Source organism: Chlorocebus sabaeus, chromosome 5 (genome assembly GCF_047675955.1).
Source record: "Chlorocebus sabaeus isolate Y175 chromosome 5, mChlSab1.0.hap1, whole genome shotgun sequence".
Classification (NCBI taxonomy): domain Eukaryota; kingdom Metazoa; phylum Chordata; class Mammalia; order Primates; family Cercopithecidae; genus Chlorocebus; species Chlorocebus sabaeus.
The window spans coordinates 54,260,205-54,284,363 of record NC_132908.1 but is presented as its reverse complement, the minus strand read 5'-3'; the positions used below and the strand labels follow the sequence as shown (position 1 = coordinate 54,284,363).

The 24,159-nt window shown below is 41.2% G+C and overlaps 2 protein-coding genes across 9 annotated transcripts in view; one reads left to right on the top strand and one right to left on the bottom strand.

Annotated features, from left to right (window-relative positions):
* Positions 1-21,062, bottom strand: part of RSPRY1 (ring finger and SPRY domain containing 1) — a 49,780-nt gene extending 28,718 nt beyond the window's left edge. The window contains exons 1-5 of one of the 4 annotated variants that reach the window (XM_007993427.3): positions 20,588-21,062; positions 13,208-13,362; positions 5,002-5,506; positions 1,923-1,975; positions 726-838 (exon numbers count right to left, since the gene is read on the bottom strand). In XM_007993427.3, coding sequence (XP_007991618.1) covers positions 726-838; positions 1,923-1,975; positions 5,002-5,351 — 516 coding nt within the window. In that variant the 5' untranslated portion in view covers positions 5,352-5,506; positions 13,208-13,362; positions 20,588-21,062. Of the gene's footprint in view, positions 1-725; positions 839-1,922; positions 1,976-5,001; positions 5,507-13,207; positions 13,363-19,794; positions 20,269-20,587 lie in introns of those variants that run through there. The other 3 variants (XM_007993426.3, XM_007993428.3, XM_038008454.2) reach the window with 3 other exon arrangements.
* Positions 21,063-21,255: 193 nt separating this feature from the next.
* The window catches only part of PSME3IP1 (proteasome activator subunit 3 interacting protein 1), a 32,532-nt gene continuing 29,628 nt past the window's right edge, over positions 21,256-24,159 (top strand). Inside the window, exon 1 of one of the 5 annotated variants that reach the window (XM_007993425.3) lies at positions 21,256-21,342. The gene's annotated coding sequence lies outside the window, so the exon portion shown is untranslated. Of the gene's footprint in view, positions 21,547-24,159 lie in introns of all 5 variants that reach the window. The other 4 variants (XM_007993420.3, XM_007993419.3, XM_038008457.2 and 1 more) reach the window with 4 other exon arrangements.

Below are 24,159 nucleotides of genomic sequence, written 5' to 3'. Positions count from 1 at the left end.
TGCTTGAGCACAGGAGTTCAAGACCGGCCAGGGCAACATGATGAAACCCCATCTCCACAAAACATACAAAATTAGCCAGACATGGGGTCATGCACCTGTGGTCCCAGCTACATGGGAGGCTGAGGTGGGAGGATCACCTGAGCCCAGGGAGGTTGCAGCTACAGTAAGCTGTGATCACTCTACTGCACTCCAGCCTGGGTGACAAAGTGAGACCCTGTTTCAAAATAAACAACAACAAAAAAGACAGAGGGCTAGGCGCAGTGGCTCATGCCTGTAGTCCCAGCACTTTGGGAGGAGGCCGAGGCAGGAGGATCACTTGAGGTCAGGAGTTCAAGACCAGCCTGGCCAACATGGTGAAATCCCGTCTCTACCAAAAATCCAAAAATCAGCTGGGTGTGGTGGTGGGTGCCTGTAATCCCAGCTACTTGGGAGGCTGAGGCAGGACGATCGCTTGGACCCGGGTGGTGGAGGTTGCAGTGAGCCGAGATCACATCACTGTACTCCAGCCTGGGCAACAGAGCGCGACTCTTATCTCAAAGAGAAAAAAAAAAAAGAGGACATAATTCTTCATAATACAAAATAAATTTACATAATAAAATCAATACTGAATAAAACAGACCCCAAATGTATAAAGATGAAACACATTACATCAAAAGTTCTTTGTGGTCATTTATCCTGTGCTTAAGCAAAAATGATAGTTTCCTAAAAGATAAGTATTAACTTACTTTAGTGGGCAATGGACATTCATCTAATAACAATGTTATAACAGCTGGTCCCAGTGGATCTTCCAGTGGAATAACTCTAATTAAAGACTGGACAACATCCAACCATCCTTCATCTAAGAGCAAATCGAGAAGATTATATGATGGAGTCACTATTTTTAAAATGTGAAAATATGTCACACAAGATCAATTCACATTAAAAGAAAGACTTTTGGTCTATAGATTTTTAGCAGCTAATACTTGGCATGGACATAATCATCAATTGCTAGTCATCGTGGTGGAGTAAAAACATCTTAAGTTACAGGAGTCTGGTGATTTGTGGGTACCTGTATTTGTAAAAAGGTTAAGCTATGGTCTTGTGTTCTCACATTAAAATAGTTTTAAGCATCTTATTTACTACATAGGAGTTAACTGAGAAAATGAAGTATACTCAGCAGTTGGCTTTGTTTTCAGAATGATACTTAGGAAACTAAGGAAGAAAAAAATATCCTTGCCCAGGGGCTGTGGCTCACATGTGTAATCCAGCACTTCGGGAGGCTGAGGCAGGAGGATCCCTTGAGCCCAGGAGTATAAGACCAGCCTGGGCAACATGGTGAAATTCTGTCTCTACAAAAAACAGAACAATTGCTGGGTAGTGTGGCATGTGCCTGTGGTGCTAGCTACTTGAGAGGCTGAGGTGGGGTGATCACCTGGGCCAGGGTAGGTTGAGGCTGCAGTTGAGCTGTGATTGTGCCACTGCACTGGGCAACAGAGTAAGACTCTGTCTCAAAAAAAAAAAAAAAAATATATATATATATATATATAAGTAATCTCTCCATTCCAGAACAGTATGGTCAAAGATCCATCAATACCAAAAAAAAAAAAAAAAAAAAAAAAAAAAGGTGAGAGCCCAGGAGGCTCTCTGAATTCTTATTTAGATGGAAAAGTAAAATTCTAGGGTTTGGTTTTTTTTTCTTTTTTGGCATACTGGAAGATTTTTAAATTTTCTCTTTTAAAAATATAGGCCGGGCAATGCCATTATGCACATTGCCTATTATACCTATTCAGGGAAATTTCCATACCGTAAGGGCTTTTTTCATTGTTATGTATGCTGTCTTTCTGGAGTCTTCTATCTCAAAACAAAACAAAAAACAAAAGGTGGCTACTTTTCTTCATTATTATATATTCATTACAAAGTAATAAAAACAAAACTAAAAATACCTGTTTCTGCCATTTCATGTAATGTTATCATTGAATAGGGAGGTTCCTGATCACTGAAAAAAAAAAAAAAAAAAATTCAAGGCATTAAACCTGAGGAAATAAATGACAATTCCAAATAAAAATTCAAACTGGAGGTGTGGAGGTAAAAATGGACAGAAGAAATGAACACAAATGTAAGGAAAGAGATAGAAGAGACAACCTGAGCTATGACCTGTAAGGATGAATGTATACCATATGTGCTAATTTCCAGTCATTGTCCACAATGACCCACAGACAAAATGGGCAGGTGGGTACAGACAAGGACTACTGTGTGTCCTGGGGTAAAAGCACAGGACTAAACTGGAGACCACAGCCTACTCTCAGCTTTACACTCAGAGGTCCAGTGCCAACTGAGATAAGCCAGGAAGGTCAACATCATCTTCATACTTACCTCAGAGAAATGCCAGGAAGAGAGATGATAATCCCGGTTGAGGACTTATGGAAGCAAGGGCCTATATACACATCTTCATTTTGAAGTTTTCCTCTGGATATACTACATGCTTATACTTCATAAAATGGTATTACAAGAAAACAAAACCAAACTTAAGGAGCTATTTAACATTCTAGACATTGATCCAAAGTGGCATTCTACACCTTAATTCAGTGGTGTGATCCCAGAAATCTTTAAAAAGTCCTTCAGGGGAACTTCAATAATGAAATGTTTTCCATTAAACAATTCTAACTGCTTAAGAACTCACCACTTATTTGTTTACATATTGTGGGTCTCTGTTTTACTGTGGAAAAAAAAAAAAGCCTAAAAAACTATCATCTTAAGTCATTTAATCCTGAGAATAACCTCATGATATGGGAATTAGTATGGTAATTTCAGGTACTCACTAGGTGCTGCCTGTTTAAACAATATAATTGACTGATGCAAACATTTCTGAAGAATGATCTGGCAATAATAAAATTAAGTATGCATATATCCAACATTTCTAGATAAATTTTTACACAGGTCCAAAAACTGATGCATATTTGTGCTGTTCACTCCAGTGCTATTTGTAGGAACAAAAATTTGGCAGTAACCTAAATGACCACCACCAGATGAAAATGTAACAAAATATAATACTTTCAGGCATACAAGGGAATACTCTATAATAGAAGCAGTTGTAGATTTATATACAGCAAGATAGATTTCAATGTTGAAAGAAGTTAAAAACAAAGAGGTTTGTATAACTACATTACTATCTTTTAAAACATTGCAAGGGGCCAAGCGTGGGGGCCCACATCTGCAATCCCAGCACTTTGGGAGGCTGAAGCTGGATGATCGCTTGAGTCCAGGTATCTGAGACCAGCCTGGGCAACATGGCAAGATCTGGCTCTACAAAAACTTTTAAAAAAATTAGCCAGGTGCAGTAGCACATACCTGTAGTCCAAGCTACTTAGGAGGCTGAGGTGGGATGATTGTTTGAGTCTGGGAGGTTGAGGCTGCAGTGAGTCATGATCATGCCACTGTACCCCAGCCTGGGTGACAGAGTAAGACCCTGTCTCTTTAAAAACAAAACAAAACAAAACAAAAAAACTCTCTCTCTCCAGTTTATTCTGCACCCATTTTTCCAATGAGCTTAAATTAACATTGCTTGTGGTTTACTTCCTGATTTGGGCAGGAAAACTTTTATTACAATTTGGTAAAAGAGATTTAAAAAAATGTTTTAAATTAATTTTTGAGGCAGAGTCTTGCTCTATTGCCCAGGCTGGAGTGCAGTGGTGTGATCATAGCTCACTGCAGCTGGAAACTCCTGGACTCTAGCGGTACTCTGGTCTTAAGAGTCCTAAGTGGCTGGGACCACAGGCACGCGCCACTGTACTTGGATAATTTTTAAATTTTTTTGTAGAGATGGGGGTCTCCCTATGTTGCCCAGGCTGGTCTTGAACTCCTGGCCTCCAGCTATCTTTCTACCTCAGCCTCTCAAAGTGTTGGGATTAGAGGTAGGAGGCATTGTGTCTGGCCAAAACATTACTCTTCTAGAAGACTAACAAATGCTCCAGTATTTTATGGAAAAGTTTAATACATCTCTAAAAATTCATTTGTATTCAGATACACTCTGTTTTATGCTTAATTTTTGAGGAACTAAATGAAACTAGGTTTCTATAAACGTGATTATCAAATGTTTATATACTTAAATTTACTAACAGGGTCTGAAGCAAAAAGAACACCTAAGTAACTTTTTAAAAAATACTACCATCTACTGAGCAACTGTTAAGTACAAAGCTACACACTAAATGCCTTATGTACATTATCTCATGATAATCTTTGTGGGAACAGTATTATGTCCCCATTTACAGATGAGGAATCTGAGGCTTTAAGAAGTAACTTACCCAATGTCATGTAGTTGAGCCAGGCCCATCATGGTTCTAAGCTTTGTGCTCTTAACTACTGAACTACACAACTTTAAGTTAAATGTTTTTTTCCACTTGAATGATGCCCTTTAATTTCACTGTTATTCAATCTGGGATTTTGTATTTAGAGGTAGACAAAGCAGAGGAAAAGACAAAACAGGTACAGGTGTGCCTTGCAGTTGCAACTGACAAGCTTCCTAAATGGATTAAAGATAGTCAAATAAGGGATAAAGGATCAAATAAACGATAATGAAAACTCTCCTTGACCTTGGTCCTTATGTTGCCAAGAGAAGTTGCCCGTAGCCATGTTCTCGGTAAAACAGCTTACCTTGAATCTGAGGTCAGTAGAATAGACAGGCATGTACCATTAAGAGTGAGCCTACACGAAACCATTTCCTGTTGTAGCTAGCAACATAAACTCACTCCATATTTATTCTATTCTCTAATAAAGATCATAGCTTTAATTAGTGTTTTCTGCTACAGAAACATTTAGACATTTCCAGACAGAGTAGATGACAGCAAGCAAAAACATCAAATCTCATTTACTCTGCCATCAGAGGAGAATTAAAATATTCTCCTTTGCCCTGTGAGCACAAGGCTTGGCGAGTATGTCTTGAAGGAACTGAAGGAGTCCTAAAGTCATGGTTCCTGGCAGAACACTTTTCATTCCACTGGAGGTGACTGTGAGTCAGATACTTACTTATCTACAAGAGTCCGTATTACCGCCAGTGTGTCCAACACTAGCCCATCCACATTTTGTTTCTTTCTCCTTGGCTCATGTGGTCCTCGGCCCCTCCTCGGTGGCCGAACAGGGTCCCGTGGTTGGCTCCTTGTGTCAGCAGTGGGTACTGCACTGTTCTCGGCCTGTTGCTGCTGGGTGTCGACACTGTCATCTGTTCCACTGTCATCTCGGCAGATACAGGAATTACCCATGGTAGTAGTGGCACCTCTAGTTCCTAGGAAGTGGGCTATGTGCTCTTCGAGTGTCAACAGCAGACCCTGGCCAAGGCTTCTGCTCGCTAAGAACACGGCCCAACCAAAGACGATCATTTAGGTAGTTTTCAGTTTTCCAAGTACTGTTTTCATAATCTGGAGTTGAGGAATTTGCATCCTATTTGTTTTTAACAACTGAAGGCCAAAGAAAGTTGCAGAGCTTATTCCCAACATTATCAACTACAGGGAATTCTGGTCATCCAATAGCAGTTCTAAAAGAAAATGAGAAAAAGGAAAATGAATAGAATATTCTTGACCACTTAATTACTCAAACTTTCTTAGTCTGATTTTATGAGATATTAGGAGGATTCTAATGAAGAATCATCTTTGGTTATTTTTATGGGTTTCCAATACCAAGAGACAGCTTTGGATAACAGAATTAGCAATCAATCAATAATTTCTTTTTATCATTCTATTACAAAGTTGATTGTCAAACCATACTCTTTTTTTTTTTTTTTTTTTTGAGACGGAGTCTTGCTCTGTCGCCCAGGCTGGAGTGCAGTGGCCAGATCTCAGCTCACTGCAAGCTCCGCCTCCCGGGTTCACGCCATTCTCCTGCCTCAGCCTCCCGAGTAGCTGGGACTACAGGCGCCTGCCACCTCGCCCGGCTAGTTTTTTTGTATTTTGTAGTAGAGACGGGGTTTCACCGTGTTAGCCAGGATGGTCTCGATCTCCTGACCTCGTGATCCGCCCATCTCGGCCTCCCAAAGTGCTGGGATTACAGGTTTGAGCCACCGCGCCCGGCCTGTCAAACCATACTCTTATAGACCAGAGGAGTTATCATTGATTTTTTTAAAAACCACATGTATAGTTTTTTCTAGGTATATAGAAATACATTAGAAGGATGTGTGCGTTTTTTTTTTTTCAAGGGCTCCTTTTATCATAAAAAAAATCAGTTGTCTTTCTGTGTAAGAGACAGGTGTTAAAAAGAGAAAAATCTTTAAAAAAATGAATTGTCTCCTTGCTTTAAACCCACAGGATAATTTAACAAGTTTTAAGATACAAATATGATAGCACCATTTGATATCAAGGAGCATAAAAGGATAGAGTTCCCCGTTGGAAGCTCACTCAAGAATTGACGGAATTCATACAGTTGTTACAAAGTGTTTCTGTTATGTAAGCAAGGCTTTGTTTTGGGAGAGGCAAATTGATATCACAAAAGTTGTATTTTCACAAAGATCAGTTTGTTGCACATGTCCGTTACAAAGTTCAGAATAAGATCCACCAATTTCTTTGCCTGAAAATACTAAGCACCTTGTGCCAGGTACCACACTGGACTAGGAGAACAAAGATGAATAAGGAATAGTTCCTGTCCTCCAGGAATTCATGGATGGCCATTCTCATCCCATACAGTATGTTTATCATCAAAAAACCTAATGACAGAACCAGTTCTTCATGAAGCTGATAAAATCTGGTTAGATTCTGGAAGGAAGTAAAGATTTAGAAACAGGAGACTTACATGGGCTGGTAGCAAAAAGTAAAAAAAAAAAAAAAACAAACAGGCTGACATCTGGAGAATAGGCCACATAAGGAATAGACCATGCTAGTATGTAGTCTCTATACCATATTTGGCTAGTTACAATTAATTCCTCATACCCTAAGCACTGGCCAGGAATAATATAAACAAAATTTATAATTCTGTGGAATTAGGAGAGAAATATTACTTCCATTATTTTATGTATTTATTTACTCATTTTTGAGGAGTCTCGCTCTATCACCCAGGCTGGAGTGCAGTTGCTTGATCTCAGCTCACTGCAACCTCCACCTCCCGGGTTCAAGCAATTCTCCTACCTCAGCCTCTCGAGTAACTGGGACTACAGATGCTGCCACCATACCTGACAAGTTTTTATATTTTTAGTAGAGATGGGGTTTCACCATGTTGGCCACAAACTCCTGACCTCAGGTTATCTGCCCACCTCGACCTCCCAAAGTGCTGGGATTACCGGTTGAGCCACTGTGCCACTTCCATTATTTTAGACAGATTAATGGCAAATTCTTTTTATTATTTTCCCAGTTTGATTACTGCTACAGGGGAAACATAGAAGAAAAAGAGATAAACGGAGACAGAAAGTCTTTATATATACATATATATGTATATATAATCATATAATAAAATATACATAAAGAGGGAGGAGGTAAAGGGAAGGGAGAGAGAAGAATGGAATGGGATGGAACAAGAGAGGAGAAAGAAAAGGAGAGAGAAAAGAAATGAGAGGCAACAGATGTTTTCGCTATTAAGACAGCAATGGCTGGGCCAAGTGATACCACAGATGTTCTTGGTTTCCCCAAACCACTTGGGCTGTCTTCAAAATTTGGAGGTTGTACTGAAAAGGATGTGACTGAAGTATATAGGTAGGAGCATGATGCAAGGACCAGTTGGAAATAACTTTTTAAAAGAACACGTTCTAAACCAGCAGAGTCGAAGTAATAACATTGCCATTACTGTGCGGATCAGAGTATGATTCGCTTTAGAGGGTAGATAACTACGAGATTTCAACGCTTAAAAGAATAGAGGAAACAGAAATCAGAAATAGGAATAACTCTTTAAAGGGTCCCTGGAATGAATTTCTACAGATCTTATAAATTATGCTGGTTTGTGAGAAAGATGAAAAAGCAACATTTAAGAAGCTATGCTCTGGGTCCTCTCACAGAAATTTCACTGATAAGGTGCTGTTAGAATATTTCAGGTGAAAAGAGGTAAACAATGCAAGGTTTTCGGACATGTGTGGCTCTGGGCAGTAGCTCAGATGATTGTGCCACTAGAGTATTTATTTGAAATCATAAAGTATCTTATTTAAAAATATATTTATCTAGAAACTTAAAAATATACACATTCATTTCTAAAACCTAAATGCTACACAGGCCTATGGAATGTGAAAGTTCCTCTTCTGCTCTACCTAGCCCATGCCTTTCCCAGAAATAACCTCTTAAAAGCTTCACATGTTTGCTCCCACATCTGTTACTATATACTTATAAACTAGATTTTTCTTTTCTTTTTTCTTTTTTTTTGAGACGGAGTCTCGCTCTGTGGCCCAGGCTGGAGTGCAATGGTGTGATCTCGGCTCACTCAACCTCTCCCTCCCAGGTTCAAGTGATTTTCCTGCCTCAGCCTCCTGAGTACATGGGATTACAGGAGCACACCACCATGCCTGACTAATTTTGTATTTTTAGTAGAGACAGGGTTTCACCATGTTGGTCAGGCTAGTCTCAAACTCCTGACCTTGTGATCCGCCCGCTTCAGCCTACCAAAGTGCTGGGATTACAGGCATGAACCACCGCGCCTGGCCGCATTTTCTTTAAATCTAACTAGAATGAAGCCATAAATACTGTTCTATGATTTGCTCTTTTTAATACCACAACCTTCTATATCAGTATATATATAACTACCTCATGCATTTAAAGGTTGTATAGAAATTCATACTCTGGATTATCATAGTTTCTTGACCACTATGCTATAAAAAACTTGTGGCTAACCCAACTAACATTTTGGGGATGGTAGAAGGGAGTAGTCCAGGATTAGAGACATGGGGCCTCTTCCGCGGAATGTGTCATCCCCTGGGGAAGTGCTAACTCCAAACTCCTTCCTCACAGTGGTAAGGGTCCTAGGACTGTGCTCTGTGGTGTCAACATTGCCACAGCAGAGGGGAACTCCACTGGCTTCTCTAATATCCCACAGCCTTTCCACACAATCTGTATGAAGGTAGGATGGGAAACAAGATACAAACAGTAGATTCAATCCAAATTGGGGAAAACATACCTGAGGAAGGGAGGCTAATCACATACTAAAAATAATTGGCAATGATTTGAGAATGTCAAGTTCCAGAAAACAAAGCCCTGAAGGGGAGAGAACAGGGATCTTGCTGAAGCTCAGTAATTTCAGGGGGGAAAAAAAGCAAAAAGAATAGTGGATCCTAAAAAGTTACAACTTAATGCCAACACATAAAGGTATTTAGAATAATTAACAAGAAACCATCTTGGGGGTGCCTGTGAGGAAAGAAGTTAAAAAGAGGTTTGCTGGATCTTAAATTCTTATCATTTTTTTCCTAAGGTTTTTATACACTGAATACAGAATAATCTACACAGATTTCCATTTAGTACAATTTTTTTCTTTTTGAGACAGAGTCTCGTTCTGTCGCCCAGGCTGGAGTGCAGTGGGGCGATCTCGGCTCCCGGGTTCATGCCATTCTCCTGCCTCAGCCTCCCGAGTAGCTGGGACTACAGGCACCTGCCACCAGGCCCGGCTAATTTTTTGTATTTTTAGGAGAGATGGGGTTTAACCGTGTTAGCCAGGATGGTCTCTATCTCCTGACCTCATGATCCGCCTGCCTCGGCCTCCCAAAGTGCTGGGATTACAGGCATGAGCCACCGTGCCCAGCCCATTTAGTACAATTTTAAGGTGATTGGAAGATATCCAATACATGCAGATATTTTTAAAAATCTGACTAAATCTGATAGGCTGGGCATGGTGGCTCATGCCTACAAACCCAGCACTTTGGGAGGCTGAGTTGGGAGGGCTGCTTGAGCCCAGGAGATTGAGAGCAGGTTGGGTAATGTAGCAAGACCCCATTTCTACAGAAAAAATTAAAAAATTAGCTGGGCGTGGTAGTGCACACCTGTGGTCTCAGATACTCAGGAGGTTGAGGTGGGAAGATCACTTGAGCCTGGGAGGTCGAGGCTGCAGTGAGCCCTGATGGTGTCATTGCATTCCAGCCTATGTGACAGAGCCAGACTCTGTCTTTGGGAAACAAAAAACAAAAAACAAAACAAAAAAAAACTGACTAAATATGAAGGTAAGACAAAAATTAAGTTTTTTTTTTTTTTCCCAAATTGAACTAAAGTGCATTTTGAGTCAGTTTCTTCCAAAAGAGCAATTTACCTTAAATGACTCAGAAAATGTCAACTATAAAATTTGTCAGAGAAGAAAATGAGGCTTTAAAAAAAACTTTAAATACTTCAAAGCCAAAAACTTTTTTTTTTTTTTTTTTTAAATAAAAAGGACCAGCTGTGAAAACCAAGTGTAAAGAAGAGGTTAACTAGGTGGATGAAGCTGTAAGGCATTTCATAAAGGCAAGCCTATGAAACATACAAGGACAAAACAAGAGCTACTATCTCTAAATACTTTTTGAGATGACTACACAGAGTACTCTTGAGGGCTACAGCCACAGACAGGGCACATAAATGAACAAGTATATGATCTTTCAGATTTATTTGGCACTAAAAATCTATAGGTTTTCAATTGGAAATGGTTGTCACTCACGGTATTTTTTTTTTTTTTACAGAGAAGTGATGGACTGTAGGCAAAAGACTGGGTGAAAGCTAATCAATTACACTTTAGACAACTTTGTTTTATCCATTCAGAAAAAGCTTTATGTGGCCCACTTTCCAAGGATCACTGTTTTAAGACAATAAAACTCAGCTGACAGATTTTACACACAATACAAAAGGCCACCATAGCACAGTACACACTCTGTTGTCAGACTAGGTGGAAGTCCCAGCCCTGCAATATTTACTGACATGCATCCTAATTAACCTGACTCTTGACACATGTTAAAAAACAGAGACAGTAATAGTTCTTATCTCAAAGTACCACTGTGGGGATTAAACAAAATAATGCATGTAATACGCATGGCACAGTGTCTAACACTTAAACTGGATCAAAAAATGCAAGATGTTATAAAATGAGCACATATCTAATCAGAAATAACTAAACAACCTGGGGGAGGGGGATTCTGGAGTAAAACTTGAGTTAAAAGCACTAAGAAAACCTTTACAGAACTACCCCATACTGAACTAATTTTTACTTACCTATAACCTATACTTACCTATATTTTTGGACAGAGAATCTTGGGAAGGATTGTAGCTTAATCACCTTATAGGTGGCATTAGAATCACTTAGGGTACTTACTAAAATGCAAATCCCTGGTCCCACTACAAATACCCAGAATCAGAATTGCTAGGATGCTGGCTCAAGCTTGTGTTTTCTTAAAAGCTCCCCAAGTGACTCTGATGGCAGCCACATTTAGAAATCACTGTGTATAGAACCTACCACAGAACCTGGCACAGCAGGAAGGACCCACTGACTGAATTAGGGGGCAACCTGAAATACTAAAGGGCGATTCTTCTTGAGTCAAAAATGTTAATTTCCTTGTCCAGTAAAATGAACTGAGACTATCTTTGTTTTTTTTTTTTTTTTTGAGACGGAGTCTGGCTCTGTCGCCCGGGCTGGAGTGCAGTGGCTGGATCTCAGCTCACGACAAGCTCCACCTCCCGGATTTACGCCATTCTCCTGCCTCAGCCTCCCGAGTAACTGGGACTACAGGCGCCCACCACCTCGCCAGGCTAGTTTTTTGTATTTTTTAGTAGAGACGGGGTTTCACCGTGTTAGCCAGGATGGTCTCGATCTCCTGACCTCGTGATCCGTCCATCTCGGCCTCCCAAAGTGCTGGGATTACAGGCTTGAGCCACTGCGCCTGGCCCTGAGACTATCTTTGAATGCAGTCCTTTGGAGAGGTCAGCCTAAAAAGCCATTGGAAGAGTTATATCCATAAGTGACATGTACAGTACATATTAACACAAAGAAAAAACCGGCTCCATATATTTTCCTATGAAGCATCAAAATGAACCTAAATGATATGCTGCTTAAGGGTAATATCATCCAAGGTTAAGAGACTGAATGGAATAGAAAATGAATAAGATGAGATTACATAAAGACAACACATCTGTAATACATATATATATATATATATTTTTTTTTTTTTTTTTTTTTTTTGAGATGAAGTCTTATTCTTTCACCAGGATGGAGTCCAGTGGTGTGATCTCGGCTCACTGCAACCTCCATCTCCTGGGTTCAAGCGATTCGCCTGCCTCAGCCTCCTGAGTAGCCGGGACTATAGGCGCGTGCCACCATGCCCAGCTAATTTTTTTGTATTTTTAGTAAAGACGGGGTTTCAATATGTTGGCCAGGCTGGTCTTGAACTCCTGACCTTGTGATTCACCCGCCTCAGTCTCCCAAAGTGCTGGGATTACAGGCATGAACCACCGTGCCTGGCCAATACCTATATTCTTTACCTTAACTTCAAAGACAACATTAGCTGGTGAAGTCAACTTTGAGACCAAAAAAAAGCAAGTCACAGAATTTAAATACACATCTGTGGCAATCATCAACTGATTTAATAATTTTTATCACTGGATGCCAGTGCTTAGTAGAAAGACTCTTCTCACCACCTAAATGGCAATACTTTTCATATCATTATACTCTTTTTTTATTTTTATTTTATTTTTCAGACGGAGTTCCACTCTCATTGCCCAGACTAGAGTGCAATGGTGTGATCTTGGCTCACTGCAACCTCCATCTCCCCGGTTCAAGTGATTCTCCTGCCTCAGCCGCCCAAATAGCTGGGATTACAGGTGCCTGCCACCATGCCCAGCTAATTTTTATATATTTAGTAGAGACGGGGTTTCACCATGTTTACCAGGCTGGTCTTAAACTCCTGATCTCAGGTGATCTGCCCACCTTGGCTTCCCAAAGTGCTGGGATTACAGGCGTGAGCCACCATGCCCAGCCTAATACACTCTTGATAACAATTTTGCTGCACCATTATGATCAAATATTTCCTTTGCAAATCTATTTCTCTGAAGTGTGGTATTATTAATTTTGATTCTTGCCTTTTTAAAAAAGAAACTAAAGACTATTCCCTCCATTTCTATATTATTTATTAGATTTTTACATTTTACATGTTTTTTCTTTTTTCTTGGGGGCAAATGAAGCACCTAACACTTTATATTTTTTTTAAAGCTGCTCTGAGACGAAAAATAATCAAACTTAGGGTGTTGGTAAGTTTGGTGTTAAAGCAGTAAGGTTCTGGTACTCACTGTCTGTAAAACACAGACCTCTACCCTCATGAACAACTCACCATGGAGACATCTGGCCAACTGGTCTAACCCTCTCTGACAAATGGTCCAGGAATCAATGATTCATCTCTTCAAATATTTGCTTGCATTCAGCCATAGTACAGATCAGTGAGAAAGAACACTTTCTTTTCTTTGAAAATAGGACTGCAGAATTACACTGCCAAGGAAGAAAAGCTGATTAAAAGAGTGACCATAAAGAAGAAAAACCAGACTTTGGGCACTAAATTACTATTGTTATAATCTTCACCTTGTCATTCCAAAATAGTGTTAGAGGATGTGACATTTTTTTCCAACTCTCCCCCTCAAAGGCTAAGTCAAATAGCATGAACAGCAAAATGTGTAACATCCTGAAAATTTTAATGATGTCCTCTCATTAGAAAATGTTTTCAAATTTTTCCCTAAGTGTGTTAAAGCGATAGCTTCTATCATCACATTTACCCCCTACTCCCAATATTTTATTATGAAATTTTCCAAACATACAGAAAATTGAATTAGAGTTCACTGTAAAATGTGAACTATATACCCACCACCTAGCTTCTACTACTAACATTTTACTAAACTTGCTTTATCACTATCCATCTCTATAACCATCAATCCATAGTTTTTTTTTTTTTTTTTTTTTACATATTTCAAAGTAAACTATAGGCATCAGTATACTTTCTCTTAAATAATTCAGCATGCACATCACTAATTAGACTTCAATAAACTTCAATTTTTTAGGAATCAAACTTACACACACTGAAAAATGCAAATCTTTTTTTTTCTTTTTTTTGAGACAGAGTCTCATTCTGTTGCCCTGGCTGGAGTGCAGTGGTGTGATCCGGTTTACCACAACCTCTGTCTCCCGGGTTAAAGCAATTCTCCTGCCTCAGCCTCCCAAGTGGCTGAGATTATAGGCACATGCCACCACACTCGGCTTTCTTGTATTTTCAGTAGAGATGGGGTTTCACCAGGTGGCCCAGGCTGGTCTCAAACTCCTGACCTCAGGTAATCTGTCTGCCTCGGCCTCCTAAAGTGCTAGAATTACAGATGTGAGCCACCACACTGGCAGAAATGTGCAAATCCTAAGCACAGTAATGTGCTGAGTTTTATCAAATGCATACACCTGTGACTCAAACCCTATCAAGATAGAGAACGTTATCTAGAAACATATTTGCTTTAAAAAATACAAAAATTAGCTAGGCACAGTGGTGTGCGCCTGTAATTCCAGCTACTTGGGAGGCTGAGGTGGGAACATCACTTGAACCCAGAAGGTGGAGGTTGCAGCAAGCCGAGATCATCCCACTGCCCTCAAGTCTGAGTGACAGAGCAAGACTCTGTCTCAAACAACAACAACAACAACAACAAAACCCTGCAGAACACCCCAAAGACAACAATCTTCTTACTGAAGATTGTGTTTACATGGGGAAAACTCTGAAGTCAACAATACTTATTTGGTAATGCAAGAAGATTACACTTGCCAGCTGAAACAGAAATTACCTAAAGATGTTTCAACAAGAGTGTTTCTGTCTTTAGACTCTAAAGCCTTTGGTATTTTGTTGGGGAAGGTAAGAAGGGGGTAGATTGTGAAATATTTGGTTGGAATTTTACTTTTTCCCCAAAAAGAAAGGTTGCCTTGATAAGGTGTTTTTACATGTCTCCCAGATGTCCAAAGCTATTTATCTGGAGGTTTAAGTCACACAGGGTACCATTATCCCCTGAATTGTAACCATCAAGAAGTTTGGGAAAAGCACTGGATGATTCTGACACTTCCCTTATGCACTGAAGATCTTTAAGAAAGCATGCCATTGAAAGTAGATATTTTTTCTGGTTGAAAGAGTATCTGGGCAGGGCTTGGTGGCTCACACCTGTAATCCCAACACTCTGGGAGGCCAAGGCAGGCAAACAGCTTGAGCTCAGGAATTTGAGACCAGCCTGGGCAACATGGCGAAACCCTGTTTCTACAAAAAATACACAAATTAGCCAGCATGGCGGATTGGACCCTGTAGTCCAGCTACTGGGAAGGGCGGTGGGAAGATCGCCTGAGCTGCGAAGGTCGAAGCTGCAGTAAACCATGATTGCACCACTGCACTTCAGCCTAGGAGACAGAGATCTTAAAAAAAAAAAAAAAAGTATCTGGAAAAACCTTCATCTAAAATGTTGAGAGCTTTTTTAACCTAGAAGGAGTGCATCTGTGGTCAGAAAGAATTACAGAATTTAGTTCTGACCTAAAACGGTACAAAGGAGAAAAAGACAAATCCCTTCAGCATTCAAAGAATTTATTAAAAAATACAATTCAGGCCTAAGATAGAGTAAGGAATTTCCGGAAGCAAATAATAGCAAAAAAGAGGAAGTAAATAATCCCTGCCTGAAGTCTTAAGGATTGAAAATTTTGCCTTAGACCTCCAAAAAATACTAAGGAAGAATTGACATGAGTGCTTATGACAGCCGCAGTACAGGAGAGAAAAACAAATATTCCATAGTGCTTGCGGTTTTCCCTCAAGGAGGCCAAATAATAGGAGATCATATGTTATTCAAATATACACAAATCTGAAGGAAAAGGATTTTTCTATTATAGAAAACTCTTTGCTGTTAAGAAAAGCAAATAAAATATATAAGCAGTATGAATATCAACATTTTCCTTAATGAAGTCTACTTTAAATGATGTCTAAAACACTCATACTGCAAACTCATTTGGATACTTATTAGACCCTAATACATATTCAATAAATATCTTAGGTGTATTCTAAAATCTGTTAAAACATAAAGTCTCTCCAAAATATTTACCATTTGGAAAAACTGAGACAACACCATTTAATAAATACATATCCAATGCTTATACAGCAGGCAGTGAGGAAAGACGGAAAAAGGTCCTTCATGCTCCTGACAAAGGGAGCTGGGGTTAGGGACAAACTTAGCTCCCTACCCAAAGCCTACAGATAAAGCATCTACTAGAAGGAGGCCTCTCGTTCCATCAGTTTTCCAGTGGAAAAGGGAACTTTGGTAACACTGAAGTATCTCTGTGTGAGCAAGTTTTTAGGTGACTATACAAATCAGCAATAGCAAAAGGGGAATAGAGAATCTATCTTTGCATTGTAACATATTTATATCTTACATTATAAGCCAAAATATTGTTGGTATAAATATCCTCGCCCACAGAGTGAAAAGTTAACCAAAAACCTATAAATTAAATTGATAAAGATGAAGCTAAATAAAAAGTCTAATTAAAAAAGAGGAATCATGATGAAAACCAAGATAATTTTGAGACAATACAGACGATGCACCCCAAACTAAGCACGCTTCCTGAATACTGCAGGAATACCCATTCTCCATATGACACGTGAGAAGCTTGCACTGGTACCAGGTTTCCCAGGACAGACTTCCTGGGTGAAAAAAGTATTAACAGTAAACTCCAATATTGTTCTAGTTTTAGGTTATGAATACCAAGTTTTAGTAATCTTCAGTAATTTACTTGATAGGTTATTAATAAGTAGCCCTTAGGCATACCTAAGTATGAACAACTATGAAGCAATAAGAACCCAAAAAAGAAAAAAAAAGGAGCTATATTTCCCATGTGGAGGGATTGGGCAGGAACCAAATCTTGAGAATCACTGTATTAAGGGAATACAGGAGTGAAAACAATTCTTTAGGAGGTAAAGGGGTAAGAAAAAACTAACACTGAACATTAAACTATGAGGTAATATACTTGCTGAGTAAGGTACTTCAAACCTTCTATTTGAGGTATATAGGACCCATGAAATTACGCCTGGAAACTATAATTTCAAGCTATGTGCAGAGTTCATTCCTTAACAAATTTAAGGAGTATATAAATTCCTTACTATTTCAAATGTATTCTCAGTTTTCAAAAGCTTAGAAACAAAGTGGAATGTTCTCTAAGAGGCCACCACTATTTATAACATAACTTTTCCTGATTTAACCTTGTATATACCACACATTTATCTAAAGTTACTGCTTTTACATACTTAACCAGTAACCACTCCCTTTTGGAATGGACACATTTGTATGTTTTTTCTACTCATAAAGGTTGGCAAGAAAAGGATTTCAAAAGCTGACCTACTGAATGATAAACCAAAGGGAAATATTCACTCCTTCGCACTTCTAAAAGTTGTAAAAGTCCCCTCCAAAAGGTTGTGGCCCAAGTTAAGGCATTTACTACTTCATGATTATTCTGTTTTTCAATTTTCTAATTTGAATACCAGGGAAAAAAAACTACCCAAATTCAATGATAACTGCCTTGAAAATGCCAAAAGCTTGAAGAGAAGCTATATCCATAGTTTATTACCCCCAAATAATTCTTTTGAAATTGATTGCTTGTTCCCCTGTGTTTCCCATTTGTGGTGACTATTGACTTTCCACTTATTTTGCAATCCTGAGACTATCACACCCTACTTTACAAGTATCCTACTCAAAAATACAGAACATTTCCTATTTATTTATTTGAGACAGGGTGTTGCTCTGTCACCCAGGGTGGAGTGTAGTGGCTCAGTGCAGCTTCAACCTCGCAGGCTCAAGAGATCCTGCCACCTCAGCCTCCCAAGTAGCTGGGACTATCTGTATGTGCTAACACGCTGGGTTAATTTTTGTACTTTTTTTGTAGAGATGGGGTTTTGCCATGTTGCCCAGGCTGGTCTTGAACTCCTGGGCTCAAGTGATCCTCCCACCTTGGCCTCCCAAAGTGTTGGGATTATAGACGTGAGCCACCATGCCCAGCCATAACTTCCAATCTTAAGTAGTGTAACAGTGATTACTATCCTCAAGAATTCCTAACATTTTCTCCAAACTATAAAGAGTGTGAAAGAAAGCTGGATTTAAAAAGATGCAAAGTGATTTCCCACTTCATTATAACAAATTACTTCATTGTTAAGGAAAGTATATACAATTCTCGATAGACTAAATTAAGCTCATGAGGCTAGGCATGGTGGCTCATACCTGTAATCCTAGCACCTTGGGATACCAAGGTGGGTGGATGGCTTGAGCCCAGGAGTTTGAGACCAGCCTGGGCAACATGGTGTAACCGTGTCTAAAAAAAGTGCAAAAATTAGTCAGGTGTGGTGGCTCACACCTGTAGTCCCAGCTACTTGGGAGGCTGGGGTGGCAGGATCACCTGAGCCTGGGAGGTAGAGGCTGCTGTGAGCCACGATTGCACCACTGCACTCTAGCCTGAGAGACAGCATGAGACCCTGTCTCAAAAAAAAAATAAAAAGAAAAAACAGAAAAAAAGAAGTACAGAACAATTGTTTGTTAAACTCTTGCTAAAACATACCTTTTTTTTTTTTTTTTTTGCCTCAGGCCCCATAGAGCTACATAACTCAGATTTGCTGTTTTTACCTGATTCACTACAGATTAACACACTATTATACAAAATGCTGTTTTTATTTCGCTTCGATACTTGCTAAATGCAAAGTTATTTTGCTGAAAAAAGCAGAAGCCCACATAGAGTATGCTAGAATACCTCCTATAATCAATAACTTAAAAATAATCATTGAGGGCTGGGCACGGTGACTCATGCCTCTAATCCCAGCACTTTGGGAGGCCAAGATGGGCAGCTCACTTTGAGCTCAGGAGTTCAAGACAAGCCTGACCAACACCGTGAAACTCCCTCTCTACTAAAAATACAAAAATTAGCCGGGCACAGTGGTGCTTGCCCATAATTCCAGTTACTTGGGAGGCTGAGGCAGGAGAATTGCTTGAACCCTGGAGGCGGAGGTTGCGGTGAGCCGAGATCACGCCATTGCACTCCAGCCTGGGCAACAAGAGTGAAACTCAGTCTCAAAAAACAAAAAAAACAAAAAACAAAACAAAACAAAACCAACTAAATCCCACATACATTGCCCAATATTTGAAAAACCATCTTTAACAAGTACCACGAACCAAACACTAGTAAAATGTCACACAGGGACACAAGTCTCTTATAATCTCATAGAGGGATCTACAAAGCAAGATACCATCCCAGGAAATGCAAACTCTACATAAGGGGAAAAATAAAGAGAACTACTATGCAAGAGAAATTTAAAAGCAACTTCCAACGTGCCTCATAATCTATAGTCTGGGGCTACCACAACAACGCATAGTATTCGTGGAGGAAAAAAGGCAGTCTTTACAAATCACAACTGAGGGAGAAAGCATGATATTCACTAGCTGTAGACATCCAAAAGCCATGCCTCTCTCTCTCTATATATATATATGCAAAAGGGGGAAGAGGTTTATAATGTTGAGATCAAATTACTTAGAGGAAAATTTCAGCTGTCAGGGGGAAAAAAATCCTGAAGGAAAAGATATTACAGTGGTAACTACTGCCAGCACCATAAGAAGTTCAAAGTAAGTAAAAATTCTGAGAGCAAAAGCTGGAAATCCCACCATCCCCATCTAAACAGGGTTTGAAACCATGGGTTTAGATCATAATATGACCTAAGAAGCTGTGAACCTTGAAGCTTGCAGTACAATATGGCTCCCAGGACTCCGCAGGTGGCAGACAACTACTGTATTAATCTCACCCCTTACCTCTACATACTGCTTTACAATTTATAAAGTCCCTTCACTTTTATTCCTCAACAGCAACCCGTTTGATGGTAGAATCACAGTAACTTACGTTCACGCAGCTTGTAGTCTCCACTTTCACACACTGCGCTGGTTATTTTACAGAAGAGACTTAAGGAGGTTAAGTCACTCCACTAAGCACAAACAGATGGTAGGTGAAGGGCCTGGAAAACTGCGGGATTCTACTCAGTCAATAATAGACACTTCTAACCCTTCAAAGTTCAAAGTGCAACACTCCAAGGGGAGCAACCTCACTGAGAGAACGATACAAGACAGGACCTCGAAGTCTCAGCTGACCGTCTCGGTCTCGGTCGGTTTCCCTCCCCAAAGACGGGGAAAGTGAGGCAGCAGGCAGAGACAAATGCCTAATTTGGACTCACGCAGGGGGTGTTGGTGGGATGGACTCTCCCCACCCTACTCGGGCACTAAGCCCGGAAGCAGTTGGATCCTGTGTCTAGGACACCTGGTCGATGAATTCCCGTTTCCCTTTCACTATTCCCCACTCTGGCTTTCTTATGGATGGAGATGTCTTCTTCCCATCACCGCCCAGAAACCCCCTCTCCCCAAGGTCCTTACTGAATTTTCAGCTCCGGCCTCCATAGTACGAGAATCCGCTAGTTCTGGCTCCTACCTGCCAGCCCCATTCTGTCTTTCTATCCCAAGGCGTTTCTAAATCTCCCAGGGGAGGCCCGCCTCCCACCCGTGCAACCTAGACCGCAAACTCCACAAAAGGAACCCTCCCAAAGCGTCCCCTCATCTACCCTTTCTATCCCGGGCACCCCTGAGTAGATCAGGACCCCCTCAGTACCAGGAGCCACCCCAAGAGATAGATAGCTGCCTCTCACCTGGGCCCTGTTAGCCGCAGCCTCCTCAGAAGGGCGACCCCCAAGAACCTCTTCTGGTGAGGACCCCCGAAAGAGGGAACACCCTCTTCTAGGAACCTCTTCGGATTCCTCAAGCGCGGGCCTCGGTGGAAAACCTATCGGCTGTTTCTCGGCTTCTGAGCAACGCCACCTCTCTCCCAGGCCCTTTCCCAGAGCCTGCCCCGGCTCCAGTCCGGTCCGCCCGCCCCAGGCTCGAGAGGCTGTTTCCCTCCCTCACAGTCGCCTCCAACCCTCACACTCCCTCCCGCTCCGCGTGCCCAGGGGGCTTCTCAGAGCAGCGCGGCCGGGCTGCGGCACTGACTTTCTCTAGCTCCCGGGCCCACTGGAGCGAGGGGGCGGCGACGCGACTCCTTTGTGACAGGTCCGAGAGAACGGTAAAGATGGACGCGAGGCCACGGCGCTGCCATTACGCGCACGGCCCTCCCCCGCTTCGTACCGCCCCGGCCCTCCCTCAGTCCCCTAGGAAACGCCCCTTCCTCGGTGGCAATCCCTCTCCTTGACAGCCAATCACCTTTCAAAAACCGTGTCACGTGATCAGGAGAACCGGCCCGCCCCCCAAGCGTAAACTGGCCAATCCTCATCCTGAGACGTGAACGGCCCAATCAAGTCTCTCCGGCTAGTTTTCAGGGTACCGGATTTCCATCGGGCTCCCGGGGAGGAAGAGCTCCGCGGATTGGGTTACGTCGCCGGAAGTGGGGCGGGACTCTATTGTGGCGGTGAGGAACAGGAAGCCCTGAAGGGTCAAAAGGAATACAAAAGCAAAGGCTATTTTTTTTTTTTCTTCTTTCATTCGTTCCTTCCTGTTTCTTTCTTTCTTCCTCTCATTTTTTTTTTCTTTTTTAAGAGCGAGCGGCTCTGCGGTGGCGGTTTGGGGTAGGCGCCGCCGAGGTGAGGGCGTCTCGCCTCCCGCGCGCCGGTAGGTGAGTGCGGCCTCGGTCCTGGCCTGGCGGCGACACCTGGGTTCCAGCTTCTTTACCCAAGAGAAGGGGAGCTGTAGCTGCTGTTAGGGATAGGGCCAAGCCTGTTCTCAGTCCGCCCACCCGCCCCTTGCCCGGAGTAGCCGAAGCCTGGGGCTTGCAGGCCCAGCCTGAGGGTAGCTGAGGGTGCCCGCGGGAAGGCATCTGAGTGGCGGGGGAGGACCCTTTCAGGCGGGCCCCACACTGCCGGGCATTTAGTGGGTTTTCCCCACTTTTCTGCTAGATAGGGCCACCCAGGCTTCAAGTGAGTAGAAGGCTGCGTTCCAGAGGTCTTGGAACAGGCCCAGGTTACTCCGATGTGCGGCGTCTGGTTGGAAATGGTTGCATCCCAGAATGGAAGTGCAGGATGGGAAGCACATTTATTGTGTGCCATGTACTAGTTGCTGTGCCAAGCGCATTTTCTATTAGGGAAAACAAGCCAGCTGGCCCGTTTTGCAGAAAACTTAAGGAACAAAGACGGAGAGTTGAAGCGTCATGCTTGAGAGTTGGTGGTCCTTGTGACTGTCAGTCCACACAGAGGAAAAGGGGAGACCTGTTTGTTCATAGTCGTGCTTCTTAAACGTTAGTGGAAAACAACATCTCCTCGGGCCCTTTTAAAATGCAGACTCTCAGACCCCCGCACCCTCAGGTAGTCTGACTGGTTAGTTCAGGAGTGGGACCCAAGAAGCCACATGCGAGCCTGGTGGTCGGAATTCCCGATGACCTCTTGCCTACCACTTGTGAGATAAGATTTGTCGATTCTTCAATTATTTGGTGTATTCATGTGTCCACAGGGACACCATAAAATAGAAGGCACCCTTCTGAAATCTTTGAAGGGAATCAGTGGGTAGACTCCGTTTTGATACAAAATATTGAGCCGACAGCAGCTTTTACAGTCTTTTAGTTAGATAACCTGCGAACAATTTGTAAGGGTCTGAAAGTATAGGCTGCCCGATTATCTTTCTCAACTGAAGTCTTCATGTCCTTACCCTGTGGGGAAGTGCTTCATAATATAAGAAAGGAACAATTTTGTCAAAACCATTTAGTTGATGATCAGTCTTCACTTTCGTCTTCCAAGAATCGTGATGCTTGGTTAGAGTCAAGCTGCTGTTTTAGCTATTGAAAACCACGTATGTGGTAAATCAAGTAACAAGTGCAATGTAAAGTACAGGGTCATAGTGTAATTATGCCTTTACGGCAGCTAAATTAAGCATTTTCAACGTGTTCACTATTAGTAACCTTTTGAACATACTTTGTCTTCATTCTTAAATATTATGTTTCATTCTTCACTATAGAATGTTGATTGTTTTGTCTAAAATTAAGTATGGACAAGTTTAAAAAAAGATTTGTCTTTGGTTTTCTGTATTTCCACCATGCTGTATGGAACTATGGGTTTGTTTTTGTTCAGTTTGTTTGGTATTTATTAGACTTCTTGAATCTGTGAATTAGTGTCTTTCATTAGTTCTGTAAAAATTCTCAGCCATTTTATATGCATATACTGCTTCCCATTGTCTCTCTTTTTTGTTGATTTAACTAAACCTTTTCATTCTTTTCTCTATATCTTTTACTCTGTTCTTTCATAGTACATTCTGGATAATTTCTTTATTCTCAAGTTATTTCCGTTGTTATTAAACTCGGCCACTGAAATCTTAAATCATATATTGCATTTTTTAGTTCCTGAAGTTCTGTTTGGTTTGTGACGCTATTTTACAGTTTCTTATTTCTTATTATTAATTTTGAGGCTTAATTTTATTTCTTTAAAAATGGAAAGTATAGTTGTTTTTGTAATCTCTGTGTTTAATTCCACTGTCTGAATTCCCTTTGGGAGAGTCTGTTTGTGTTGTCCATTATTCCTGCTGTTTTACTTCCCAGTTCATCTTTACTTTGAAGCTGTAGTTCTTTTGGATACCAAATTAAGATGGAGAGGGAGGTAGTTGTCAGACTCCACTTCCTGGATGGGCTCCTGGCTTGAACTTGTTTCTGTTATCTCATAAAGGCACTGAAACTTTAGCTTTTAGGTCAGAGAAATCCTCAGGATGAAATCCATTTTGAATATTGGGCTTAATTTCTGGTTTTCACCTTCTAGATTGTGTCCAAATTCTTTACTATCTTGTCAGCTTTTCTATTTAAGAATTAATATTTTTGGCCGGGCGCGGTGGCTCACACTTGTAATTCCAGCACTCTGGGAGGCCGAGGTGGGCAGATCACTTGAGGTCAGGAGTTTGAGACCAGCCTGGCCAACATGGTGAAACCCTGTCTCTACTAAAAAATACAAAAATTAGCCAGGCATGGTGGCGGGCGCCTGCAATCCCAGTCACTCAGGAGGCTGAGGCAGGAGAATCGCTTGAACCTGGGAGGTGGAGGTTGCAATGAGCCGAGATCGTGCCACTGCACTCCAGCCTGTGTGACAGAACAAGACCCTGTCTCAAAAAAAAAAAAATTTTTTTAAACAAATTTCAGGCATATTTAGTGCAGAGGTGGATAATTGATCTCAAATACCTAGCCCACTATTTCAGGAAATGAAAATCCCCCTGTATTCTGATTTTTGGAATGTGAAATTTGTGTGATTTCTAGCAT